Source organism: Numenius arquata, chromosome 7 (genome assembly GCF_964106895.1).
Source record: "Numenius arquata chromosome 7, bNumArq3.hap1.1, whole genome shotgun sequence".
Classification (NCBI taxonomy): domain Eukaryota; kingdom Metazoa; phylum Chordata; class Aves; order Charadriiformes; family Scolopacidae; genus Numenius; species Numenius arquata.
This window is the reverse complement of record NC_133582.1, coordinates 15,650,695-15,664,184: the sequence shown is the minus strand read 5'-3', so window position 1 is coordinate 15,664,184 and position 13,490 is coordinate 15,650,695. Positions and strand designations below refer to the sequence as shown.

At 35.0% G+C, this 13,490-nt stretch overlaps 1 protein-coding gene across 1 annotated transcript in view; it reads right to left on the bottom strand.

Moving 5' to 3' along the window:
* Positions 1–13,490, bottom strand: part of FIG4 (FIG4 phosphoinositide 5-phosphatase) — a 63,010-nt gene that overhangs the window by 35,874 nt on the left and 13,646 nt on the right. Inside the window, exons 4-12 of the mRNA XM_074150623.1 lie at positions 12,460–12,616; positions 11,044–11,094; positions 9,200–9,348; positions 7,572–7,700; positions 6,392–6,492; positions 5,792–5,954; positions 5,063–5,160; positions 2,634–2,767; positions 509–625 (exon numbers count right to left, since the gene is read on the bottom strand). Coding sequence (XP_074006724.1) covers positions 509–625; positions 2,634–2,767; positions 5,063–5,160; positions 5,792–5,954; positions 6,392–6,492; positions 7,572–7,700; positions 9,200–9,348; positions 11,044–11,094; positions 12,460–12,616 — 1,099 coding nt within the window. The remainder of the gene's footprint in view (positions 1–508; positions 626–2,633; positions 2,768–5,062; positions 5,161–5,791; positions 5,955–6,391; positions 6,493–7,571; positions 7,701–9,199; positions 9,349–11,043; positions 11,095–12,459; positions 12,617–13,490) is intronic.

The window sequence follows — 13,490 nt, the reverse complement described above, 5'->3', positions numbered from 1 at the left end:
TTTCTAAAAAAAAGTTTTAAATTTTGTATATATCAATAACATAAAATCCACTGGAAAACACCAGAATCAGTAACATTTAGATGATAGTTATCTTATTAGTATGCCTGAAAAGAAGCCACTTATTAAATTCCAAACAGTGTTTGCTTTGTTAAATTTACCCCCAAATTTAGGATTACTTTGGTTAAAGTTTAAAAAAAAACAACCAACCACAACTTTATATAAACACACATAGCACAGATTACAAGTTAGAAATAATGGTTTGAAGTAAGAGTTCATTATAAATAGAACAGCAGCAGCATAATTGTACTCCCCATAGATTTTTCAGTGTATTATTATTTCTTAGCATGTGCCTCTGACTCCAATACTTTTACCTATAACTTCATACCAAATTACATTTTTTCACATCAGTTTAAGCCTTAAATTAAGAAATAATGTATTATACAGAAATTCCAGACAACTTTCCAAGTAATAGCTATGATTCATTATGCCTCAATTAAATTATACATACTTTTCATCTGGCCGCAAGATACTGCAGTAGGAATCAGGTCGATTTACAAAAAATCCAGTCTTCTTTACTACGCTTTCTGCAATCACATTCAGTCTATCAAGAACATTGCAAAGTTTGCTGAGGAGAGAAAAAAAAAAAACAAAAAACACAAACCACACAATAAAGATACATAAATACTAAAAAAATTTTCACTGCTTGGAAAGTCTTTTAATAACAAAAATGATTTAAAGGAAGACTCGCATCACGGTTTTATTTATCCAACAGTAATTATGTCTATAGTTTTCCTAGATTTTACAGACTTAGGAAACAGACACTGATAGCATCCCAGCAATTTTGTTTATTTATTAATAAAACTTATTCCATAAACTAGAAGTGGAAGACTTCAAAAATCTAAAACTCCTTGACTTTCGTATCACACTAATTTTCCTCCACCAAGTTTTCTGAGATTCACAAAATAAGAATGAGGCAGAAAAGGATATATGATTATGCTAAATCGTATTCCCTCATTTTGTTTGCAAGGTGCTGTTTTGTTCAGTAACATCTGTGTCTGTGGGTGGCCTTAACGATGTCCTGCACCTCCTGCTCAGATCAGGACACCCATCCATTCATTGTTAGGGACTTTAACTTCTGTTTGCTCATAATTTTATTTTCAAAAGATTTTATTACATTGTTTACATTTCAACTAACAAAACCAATTATTTATTTTTTAAAGATTGCTTATACTGAGACAGAAGCAATATTTTGGAACATTTCCACTGGGACTACTTTCCAGCAAACTTACTTTAAAATTAGATGTTAAAGTAAACAGATTCTCAGTATTCCTCAAACTGTCAACTCCTTAGGCAGACATATGCATTATCTTCCAATCTTAAATACCTCTTGCTTGCATACATAATTATCTTGTTCAAATTAATCAGGTGTTTGTTTGTTTGTTTTATATCTGTACTAGGGCAGATATGTATATCAATTCACATCAAGTTTACAGCAAGAAGAGGAATCCTTTGATCATTTCCCATATAGGGCAGACCACTAAGCTTCATCAGCATCACTCCATATGAAACCCAAGAACTTGCATCTAGCATATCTTCTGAGAGGAAATCTATCCTTATTTTGAGATTTGTTATTTAATCATGACACAAACAACTGCATATACACATAACTGTACACAATATCATTTTAGAAAAAAAAAAGTAGTGTGAAAACATGTCAAATTTTAAAGTAACAGTTTCACACCCACATGATCAACTGTATCAACCAACCTGTAATCTCAAATAGTGAGTAAGGATTGTTTTCCAAAGCTTTTTTCATAAAATTTTAAATCAACAAACATTAATTATATTCCTGCCCTTTGAACTATACCAGTTTTTCCATTGTTACTGATATAGTAACAGATACGTGAAAGCTGATCCAACAATTCTTGTCATTCTTCTAGAATTTTTGGCATTATAAGATACAGTAGACATATGCAGGTCAGAGAACTTCACAATCAAGTTGTGTGTAACTTAAGAATAGCAACCTACACCTGTAGATTTAGTATGTTGGTGTCTTGTAAATATTTCTATGTTTAGGAAAACATTCATCCTTTTCACATGGTACTAGTACAGCATTCTATTGTCCAAAATTACAGAATAAGAAGTTACAGAACATATTTGCCTTTCTAAGATACATGCTTCTAATAATCTGAATGTTTTATAACATTGAAATTAATGCCCTCATTTCCTTTTGGAAGAGAAAATGGAAAAGACTGATTGATGTGAAACCCCATGTTTTCCAAAATTTTGTAACTTAATAAATTCAATGATTGAAATGGAAGACTTGACAAAATGCATTGTTTTGACTCATTCAAAATAAAGAGTGAATGTTGATAGGGTTATTTTGTGGCTTTTCTCAAAAATTCTCCTTTGCAGAGAATTTCAATGTTTTCGGGCCTCACTCCACTTTGGTAAGAATCCACAGAAAACATTAAAAATCCCTCAAAAAGCTGGAGTTTCATTCTGTCCATAAATCTTAATAAAATTCTCCCATCATTCCTAATCTACATTCAACTGAAAATAAAGATATTCAGTAGCATGCAGTTATTTGTATTGTGGCTAAGAGCACTATTAAAAAGAAGGATCTTTTCTACCTTTTAGTGTATTTGGCCATATCCCAGGGTATATAAATAATTGCATGCTCTGGGGGTAGAAACTGGTTGAGATACGTCACAGCAGCAACAAGTTCTTCACTAAGAATCCTTTCATGCTTTCTCTTTTCACGTTCCTTTAGCAAGAATAAAAGGAAGTTAACATTACAATTTTCATTAACAAATCTATGTAACCTGTATACATATATATGTATGTATGTATAACAGAAGTTAGAAGTTGAAGCTGTAACAACAGCAGGCATTTCTTCATAACTAGTACAATTAAATTAAGAACAGAAGAGACAGAAAAAGTCTAAACATTCTGGGGTTTCAACAACTGACCTGTACTAGTACCAAAAGTCACTTATCTCAACTGTGCATAATCATTGGCTAGAAAAATTGCCCTATAAGAGCAAAGAAGAGCACAAGGAAACTGCACGGGGAAGTGGTTAAGTCATCATCCTGAAAAGACAGGTAGATGCAGTGCTGAGGGACGTGGTTTAGTGGTGGTTTTGTCAGTCTTAGGTTGATGGTTGGACTCAATAACCTTAAAGGTCCCTTCAAACCTAGACAATTCTATGAGTCTATGACTCTATGAAACTAATAAAAGTGCTAATATGGAGGAAAGAGAGGAGGAAAAAAAGACAAAGACAAGAGAGGAGGAAAAACACAGGCAGAAAGGAAAGTATCCCATTCAATTCTGGGATACACAAGGATGCAGGCAAATTCTTCTCCATTACTGACAGGTGATGGGGAACAACAGCTGCCAACTCCCAGCCTTGCAATAATTTAAAAAAAAATTGGAATTGTCTTGCCATTCACTGAATATACAATATGTTTTGGCACTCTGTATATTAGCATAGCTTTCCTCTCAACTTCATCCAGTCTAAAACCTATACTGAACTTGTTATAGAAACTGCTTTAAATATGTAATAGCAGTCACAAATAAACAAGCCCAAAGGAAGCCTAATACATTCATTACTAGTTAGCAAGTTTCTAGTATAGACAGATAAAGGAGGACATAGATTTATGTTTTATCAACATTTAAGAAATCAAATAATAAAAGGGCTGGAGATAGAAACATGTATTATTTGTGTAAAAGCAACATCCAAAAAAAAAAAAAAAAGGTGTTCAGGTTTGGGGGCTTCTTCCCCACCCATGTGTTTTTGGTTGGGGTTTTTGTTTTTAAGCGATACATAAAGTCAGAAAGGGACACGAGTTTTAGCACCTTAATATTGAGCATCTACAGAGATGGAAAGAAAGAGACGCATTTAAGCCACTGTATCAAAAGCTCTGTGAATAAAAGCATATAATAATTCACGTGTCAAGGTTATATGAGCCCAGGCTCACACTATAACAATGGCTTCTGAAAGCTATGGCTGCAAGAGATAAAATCATTTTCTTGTCAACAAATGCCATCCTAAGTTGATTCCACAGACCATTGGAGAGTCTAAAAAGCACTCCTAGACAGGAAAGCTTCTAGAAATAGAACATAGGTTGTATAGTTGCCATTTATTACAACTTAAGAGTTTTAAAAGCCTTCCTTTTGTATTTTCCCTACTTTTTTTATACTAGGAATGGATCCTACATGCACATAACAGATCCTGTTATGTACTGAACACAGTTCTACAACATGACAATAAATTATTTTTTTTAATGACAAAAAAAGAACTAAGATATGATTCAAGCAAAACAAATCAATATATTAAACTCAAATGTGGAAACAGACACCACCGCAGAAAGTGTCTGGATCAGAACAGAAAAAAAAAAAAAAGAAACAAAAAAAATCTGCAACACAAATACAGGGTGTAATAACCAAAATTACAGCGCCACCCAGAATACAGGCTTTGTACCACAGCCTCTCACACAGCAGCAAACTGAATTACTGCAGCGACCATGAAGCCCCCCCCATCAGTCCAGCCCTACCGCCAGTGGCACTGCCCGTTATCTATCATCAGATGCTTCAGTCTTCTCTCTCACTCGTACTTCCATGACTCTACCAGTCCAAGTAAACAACAGAAGATAAGTCTTTATCATAATACTTCAAATAACTCAGTCATCGGTGTCAAGAAGCCTACGTACCTCACTTTGCATGGAACCATACTATTTTAGCATTTTTTAGTGCTAAACTAAATTTAGTGGTTAATTTATTTGGAGTTACTCACATCTAAGGGGTAATAGCAAAAATCTGAAAACAATAACAAAAGGATGCCGTAAGTCTATCAACATGGACAGCGTCTTTTTGTGAAGGGCTACTGTGAAAGCAGTTAGAGAGCTATGTACTATTCCATGTAGGATGAGATGTACAGAGAAAATGTCATTTATAAGCTAGTATTAGCTTAGAGCACAACCAAAATTTCATGAAGACCATACAGAAATAACCATCATATTAAAAATTAGAAAACATATAGAACATATTCAAAATATTGTACCTTCACAAGATTCAGAATAATAATGGGAGAGCCAAATCTCTGAAGCATTTGGTCGAAGTGAAGAGCAGCAACATGCGCAAAAGGATCTGCTTGGTCCACTGAAACAAATACATACATTAAGGACTATATTAAGTAAACTGCAGTCACTTAAATCGTTTTCCCTTAAAAGTACTCTTCACAAAATACATACTAATTTTCCAACAGTAATGATACAATTACATGCTCTCCCCTCTTCTCATGCAAAGCTGTTAAAAAAATCTTCCCTTTTCCAAACTGGAAGTGACTTATTAACCAAAACTTCCATGAGATGCTTACAAAGTGCAATTATTCTGGCCCCATTAAACTTAGCCCAGATGCTTTCCACCATTTTCAAGAGGTTCAAAATCGTATCCACAATACTAAGATAAAAGCAACTAACTTTGTATATAAAATAATAAGCACAAAGAAAGTGGACATCTTCAAACAGAAGTTTTTTGTATTCCATTTCTGAATGTGAAGTCTAAGACAGAGATTTTTTTTCTATTCCATTTCATCAAATACAGCTTTTTATATGGTTGAATGTTCGTATGCCATGATGTTTATTATGAAGAACATTGGTTTACCTTCAATTATGACTTCCTCCCAAAAATGTGTTCATTTTTGCAAATTTAGTTTTCACATACTCTCTCAAGTGTTCCTTTGGGACACAGAGCCATTCATAAACTACCACAAAGAATAATTTGTACATACACGTTATGGGTGGCTTAGGCATCATAGTTGAAATATCTTGAGACCAGTACAGAGGGACAGATCCTCGAACCTGAACATAGGAAGAATAACTTCCCGCAGAAAACGACATAACTGAAGCATCATAAAGTATTTGTTCAGTTTCCACTTCATTAGCAACATCACCCTAAAACAAACAGAAATACACATGATGCAGACAGGACACTTCAGAGCTGCATGAATTACAGTGAACTGATCATTACAAACAATACAATTAAACTGTAAAACACCAAACCATAGTAGTGAGAACATCACTGAAGGTCAAATTCCCATTTGTCCCTAAATGTATATTATTACGATTATTATTTTTTCCTCTATTTGGGCAGTAACATTATCTGTAAATGTAAAAAAAAGAACTGCCAGTTAAGACATTATTTTAAGAACAGCTTTATTATCTGAATTAAAAATGTAATGATAGCTGTGATAATATTCTCTAATAGCATAATTTAAACCAAAGCCTTAACAACCCTCTAAAACATTTCAGTTCTCCAGTCAGTCAAGCTTAAGCTTGCATATTGTTGGAAAGGGGGCAGAGAGGAACCCCTAAAATCACATTTAATTTACCTCGCAGTTTGCTCCTCGTTTCAGAAAACGTGTTCCAGCAAATTTGCTTGATCTTCTGGCTATCAGGGTGACATATATAGGGCGACCATATATTAACAGTTCTTGAAAAAGAAGTTAAGGTTCACGTCACGTGCAATTTTTCATTCACTCACTCCATGCAAGCAAAAAAAAAAAAAAAAAAAAAAAATCTAAAAGAGGTGTATGAAGGTGAAACATCTGATTTACTAAAATCTCCTTAACAGAGATGAGTATCGCTTCCAAATTTCTTTTGCAGCTGGGAGAAAGCATTGCCCTTTTCAACAATCATTTTGAAAAATTTTGAAAAGGGAATCTACATTACAATACATCAACCACTTTTCACAACATTTGGAAGAGAAGTATTTCTATTTTATGAAGTGACAAGGGAGGTAAAATAGGTACAAGAATCACCATGAGATGCAAATATTACTTTTGTGAATACTAGGATTAAAGCCTGGGAGCTTCGACTTTCAGATCAGGTATATTAGTCACCCTCTAATTCTTTGTCTGCAAAAGTAGATAAATTTGCAACTACTTAAGTAACACCAACTGACAGCCAGAAGCAAACAGCTATGGATGCAGCAGTGGCTTTCTTTTAGACTTCTTATTTTTCATTAAAACCAAAAAGGATAGAATCAGATGTCTAGTGTGACTACCATTTCTTCCTTAGCAGAAGGGAGGCACAAGAAAGAGGGAAGACGACATCTGCTCATCGAAATACCTAGAGCAAAGACTATTGTCACTCAAAAAGCATCTTCAACAGAAACAGAATTTCTGCAAATCTCAGTTACTAAAAAAACGTTTTAAAGGAGATCAATAAGAGAACATATCTATGTCAGCAATTCAGTTTTGTTTAGCTTTTTTCTCCTTCCTCAAATACCAATGAGAAATATAGCTGAGCCTCTCAGGTTCTTTATTACTAAACCCCATGCTTACAAACACTGCCTCACTGAGAATGCAGTCTGTCAGGACCCTACAATAAGAACATAACCATATTTCCCGTTTAGCCATAAAACCTAGAAAAGTAATGAAAATAAAAATGAACTAATAATTCTAAAATGGAAAAGTATTTACATGACAAGGAAATAATTCAATGTATTTCATACCTTCAAACTTTTTAAAAGTCAATAAACCAACATTCATTACAACAGAAAAAGGATACTTGATTGCCCACAGAATCCGTGAATAATATACAGCAGCCAGTCACGATGAACAGTATTTTTCACTGCCTCCAGAAGTTTGCCATTCCACACATACTTTTCGTAAGGCTTACTGCAAACGCCAAATACGCCTGGGAAGTTGTTACAATCAAAACACATTAGCAATTAAGAAAAAAGCTTACCTGTATTGAACTGTTTTAAAATCCAGGTCATTGGACCTTTATTTTGATTTTCCCTGACTGCAACTCAGCCTATCATTTACTCGCATCCTTGAAGTTCACCAAACACAGGTAACTTCAGGCACATGCTGAAGTTCAGCATTTACTAGGATTTCCAATTTTTCTATGGCTGCCACTGGCTGTAGTATTTGAATGCTTGTCAGACCTTCAGAGGCCCCTTTGGAGGTACAGAAAGCGGGACTAATAAATTCCTTCTTCAGTGCCTCAGAAGATTCGCTTTGGGTTAGAAGAGATAGCATGAATTGCACGACTCATCTTCTACCTCAAAGAACCAAAGTTACTTTAGGATAGCTATTATATTTTCTGTGCAAGAGAGGTTACACAGCAGGTGACTACGACTAAGAGTGGTAACGCAGAGAGGCTGTTGAGCCTCTTTATAACCAATACAAGCACAGATCCACACTCTGTGTTGCATCTAAGCTGGTTTCCACGTCAAGTTGATAGTGTTACGCAAAATAGGAGCAGACTTCTCCTATCCTATTGTTCCGCTTACCAGTGGTGTATTTAAAAGCATGGTGTTCTATTACTACCTAAGAAGCTTAGTTGTATCTCCAGAGCTGTTTGCGACCACTTTTACAGCAATGTATTCATTATGAATCAAAGGTAGCACTGTTATTGCTGATATTTCGTGATTAAACAAGGAAAAAAGTGGTGTCACATGTACAATACTAAAAAGTAAAAAAAAAATAATTAATTTTTTGACAAGCATTCAGATAATCAGTACAAGTCACAGAGCAATAAAACATTAAAAAACCCCAACTTCAACAGAATGAAATTCAGTATTAAGAATTTCAGGGGAATGCTTTTTTGTTTTTTTTTTTTTTTTTTTTTTTGAAGTGCAAAGCAAAAGAGAGAGAAAATAGTTTTCCTGTCTGGCCGATCATCTTTACACTCTTACGAACATGTTAGATCCAAAGTGAAGGCTGCAGTTTTCAACTTAATAATTTTTCTTAGACTTCCTGATAGAGCTTACTAAATCAAGTTGATACTAACTTCATACAATTCCTCTGTTGTCAATATTTTCTAATATGAAACAAAATAGATTTATTAGTACTTAATCACTTATTGCTTCCCACTCTCTTTGTAGTTCATTCCTATTGGGAGTCTTACAAGTCAGTTGAAGAATCAATTGCTGAGAAATGTCAGCATGCTCAATTATCTCCCTGAGTTGCAATGCAAATTAAAAAAAAACAATGATGAATCACCTCTAGAAATTGCATTGTTCAAATTCAAATTGACACTTTATGTAATCTTTTATTAACTCACGACTGTTATGAGACTACCGATCAATATGGAATACCCAAGTGTTTCTCAAAAGTAAACTTAAGTAGAACATACTCTAAACGTACTCATGACGAACAACATTAGTTTCATTAGGCTTATTGGCTTACCACTTCCACCCTGTGTTGAAAGTCCTTCATCTTCAAATATATCAAAACTCTCTTGTCGGGTCTGAGTTGTTTCAGTTCTTAATGTCTCAAGTGGCATTCTCAGGACAGTAAGATTATACTGAAGGGAGTGAGATAGATCATAGCTGTAACTGATAGACAGTTATTGCTTATTAATAATTGTAGATAGACGGGACTTTTCTGAAAGCCCTTACTCTCCATCTGTACTTGTATTTATAACAGCACTGTTTTATCCATTAAAAAAAAGACTTTTAAACAACATACACAGATTCTGACTCTATAATGGTAAATGATACAAATGATTTCCAAAAGTTTTACAAACATAAAAACTGTTTACAGTACAATAGCCAGATGTCCATATACCATATACATAGACAACTTCATTTTTCTGAGATTTAAGTCCTACTCTCTAACTCAAATGTTTTCTTATAACTAACTTCTAATTCTGTCCAGGATTTATATTAAAATCATGCAGAAAAATAAGCTATAATTTCAGCCAAAACCAATTTAAATTAAGCTGATAAATGTGTTTATCAGAGAGTCTATAAGAACCTTCTCCTTTCCCATCTATGCATTACAGAAACAGTATACATTCATCATCTCCAAGCAGAAAAAAACCCCAAAAGTTATAAAATTTAGGGCTAGGAGACAAAGCACGAAAGACAAACACAGGTTTTATATTGTGAAAAAGCTTTTATATGCAAAACCACAAAACGGACACGAAACTTTGTTAGGTTTCATCATCACAGATACAGTTGTGACAAAACCTATTTATTTTCCAAGAGGGAGTGTGTTCTAGACTGATATACTTTCAACTCCTTTCAAGAGGGGGTTTTGGTTTTTTTTTTCAAGTCTTAAAGTCTTCTAACTACTACTTCCAGGTTTATCACCACATTTCCCCCATTTTTCCTCTGTCCCCAAAATCTCATGTGTAATAGCAGCTGGGACACAGAAGCTTGTCTCAGGAATGGCATTTATGAAGCAGTAAGCAAGAGAACTAGTAATGTCCAGAATCACAGAATAGTTTGGGTTGAAAGGGACCTTAAAGATCATCTAGTTCCAACCACCCTACTGCGGGCAGGGACACCTCCCACTAGACCAGGTTGCTCAAAGCCCCATCCAGCCTGGCCTTGAACACCTCCAGGGATGGGGCAGCCACAACCTTTCTGGGCAACCTGTTCCAGTGTCTCACCACCCTCACAGTAAAGAATTTCTTTCTAGTATCTAATCTAAATCTCTCTTCTTTTGGTTTAAAACCATTACCCCTTGTCCTATCACTACACTCCCTGATAAAGAGTCCCTCTCCAGCTCTCCTTTAGGCCCCCTTTAAGTACTGGAAGGCTGCTATAAGGTCTCCCTGGAGAAACTCTTATGAAAGATGCACCCTACACAGGGTATATCTTAGATAAGGATCTATTTCTGTATCTTTGTTTCTGAATCAAAGCAAAGCTTTATTTCTGGAAAATGAGACCGAGAAACAAAAACTGACAGGAAAAGCAAACCCCCTGAAATATACTACTTTTCCAAAGAAAGAACTTCTGCATAATCTGACACAGGTGAACCATCAGTGAAAACAGTAATTTCAGTGTCTACCTTCTACCATGGTAGAAATATTTCTACATTTTTCAACTTCATGGAGACTGCATTCCTAATCAGTTTGTTGAAGGAGAAGGCAGGTTCAAAAGACACAGGTGAAAATGGACAAGCAGTGTGATCACGTTTCTTATTTCCTCAGAACACCAACCAAGAGCAGAATCTTATAGCAAGATAATTTTCTAATTTTCTAAATATACAATTTTCTAATGGAATTAGTAATGAATACTTACCTAAAATAGAAGTTGCTAGAAAGGTCCACATTTTGAAAGATTCTCAGATACCTAGCAAAAGAATTCAAGTTAAAGGGAAAGTTATCACTTCAACTGGACAGATTCCAAGAAGTCACTCAGAGGATCTCAGAAATTAAACTACATATTCATATTGACTCTTGCCATAAGTTCTCTAGCTATCTTACTGTAATTGTTTTGGCAAGTAACTCCACTAGAACGTCAGCATCTAGATTAAATACATCAAATAGCCTTTTCTTTTTTTAAATCCAGTGTCTACTCATGTAGATATTCTGTTTCTTTAGGCAGTTGTAGATAGTCATAGTTTTATTTTCAACATGAGTCGAATTCTCTAGGACTTACACAAGTTAACTCCCAACGGTACTATATAATAATTAAATATTTTCACAGTTATTCTCCAATAAATGAACAAGACAAGAAATACCTACTTCAATGTGTCATACACTTGCAAATTCTCAGAAGAAACCATAACACTGCCTATGAAAGATAAAATGGCTAACACCATAAATATATAGGTGTAGCCCAAGCCACGACAATAGGGCAGATAATGTGGTCTGCTGCATTCTAAGAGGGCAGACTGAAGTTTGCGATCAGCCATATCTTAGAGTGAAAACTTTTTTAATAGTTACCATTGGCTTGATTTATTACTTGGCATCAGTTTATCATAGTCCATCACAACTTTTAGACTATTCACACTTGGTACAGACTGAAAAGCAGTTTATTGATATAATTTGCCTGGTATTTCAATGTAGCTGTTACCCCATCCTGAAAAAAACCACCACCAGGATGTACTTGTACATTTCATAAAAGATTCCCTGCTGATCAAAGGTCAAAATTTCTTTCTTTAGAAAGAAATCACAGAAAGGAAAAAAAAGAAGCTAAACTTACCAGTGGGTCAGTTTATCACCCTTTACCAATACCAACATTCACACAATTCTGACAATACAAAATCACTAAATTAAATAATTTACTTAGCACTTCTTGAAGGGCACAAAAGATGTCTTCAGGTGAGATTAACATGATGCTAGAGCTAGTAACAAAAGAACAGTCCCCTAACCAATATAAACCAATATTAGCATTACTTTGCTCTTCTGAGAACAATGTTTCTATTGGATGCTTCCTGGTGCATATTTGCTAGGATATAGCTTTGACATGTTAGTGACATGGAGATGCGGATAACAAGCTCTGAAAGACTGTAACAGTTGAATTTACCATCCAGGTTAGAGGCCACAGAACTGTGGCCCACTTGTCGTTCTTCCATGCTAGTTTACCAACTAAGATAGAACGGCTTGAATGACATACTAACAGAAGGAATTCTATGGCCGAAATTTCTAGTCGTGGTTCACTATTGGTTAGAAAACATTCAAAAAGCACACACTGCTTATCACCATTATTTACCTGGCTTCATCAGGATGAGTGACTCTTACAGAGTCATTTGGAATGTAGATCATATTTGTATCTTCTATTTTATATATTGCATGACCTCCGATATCTGCCATTTTTCTTCTTTTTGTAATTAACACAATATAATAGCCTTCTAAAAACCTGACAAAACCTGTTAAAACAGCATTCAAATGCTATTAGTTGGATGTTTGTGTTGATTTGAACAAGCATATTTTGAAAAACAGTATGAGAATTGCTTCAAGACTTCACAGAATTTTTGTTTGTTCTTACTATATGTACAATGCGTGTATATATACACATATAAAAATATATACATATCACATATCTTACAATTCACCCCCAGTAAGTGTTAATCAATGAAGTACATGGTTGGTTTTTTTTCTTCCCCTTCCACTGTGCATATTTTTAATATTAAATAGCAGAGTTAAGACACTGAAAATTCAAAATAAGTTACTGCTTAAAGATACTTGCATTTGCTTTTTATAGGACTCTCATTGTTCAGAGCAAGGCATACCCAACTTACTTCAGATACCAAAAGGTTAATTTTTCAGGGTGAAGAGGAATCTCAGTCCCCAGTTTTCTATTCAGGTTTATGTATTCTCTACTGGGGAGGGGCACAGAACAGCAAAAGGAGTTGAGGGTCCTATACCACCTTTGTGCTCTCTCTCTCCTTAACAGTAGGGAATTACATTCCCTGTCTACAACAGCATCTCCCCCAGACTAGCCATTCAAAGCATCAAGGCTAATCCTTTCTTTCTATTTCCTTTCTTGGATACCAACACTTGACCCTGCTGAAGTCCAGAGGGCTAAGGAGGTAGAACGGGCAGTGTCTGGCTTTATTGCCTATAAAAAGGTGGCTTCTGAAGCCTCCACCCTCATTCCTTACGTCACAGGGCACAGCCATGCTTCTTCACTGAGTTGTTTCTTTGGATGTCTCTATTACATATCACTAGGAAAAAGCATAGCAAACCTTTAAATACAATACAAATGTATACATTAAAATTAATAATAGAAATACGTAACCA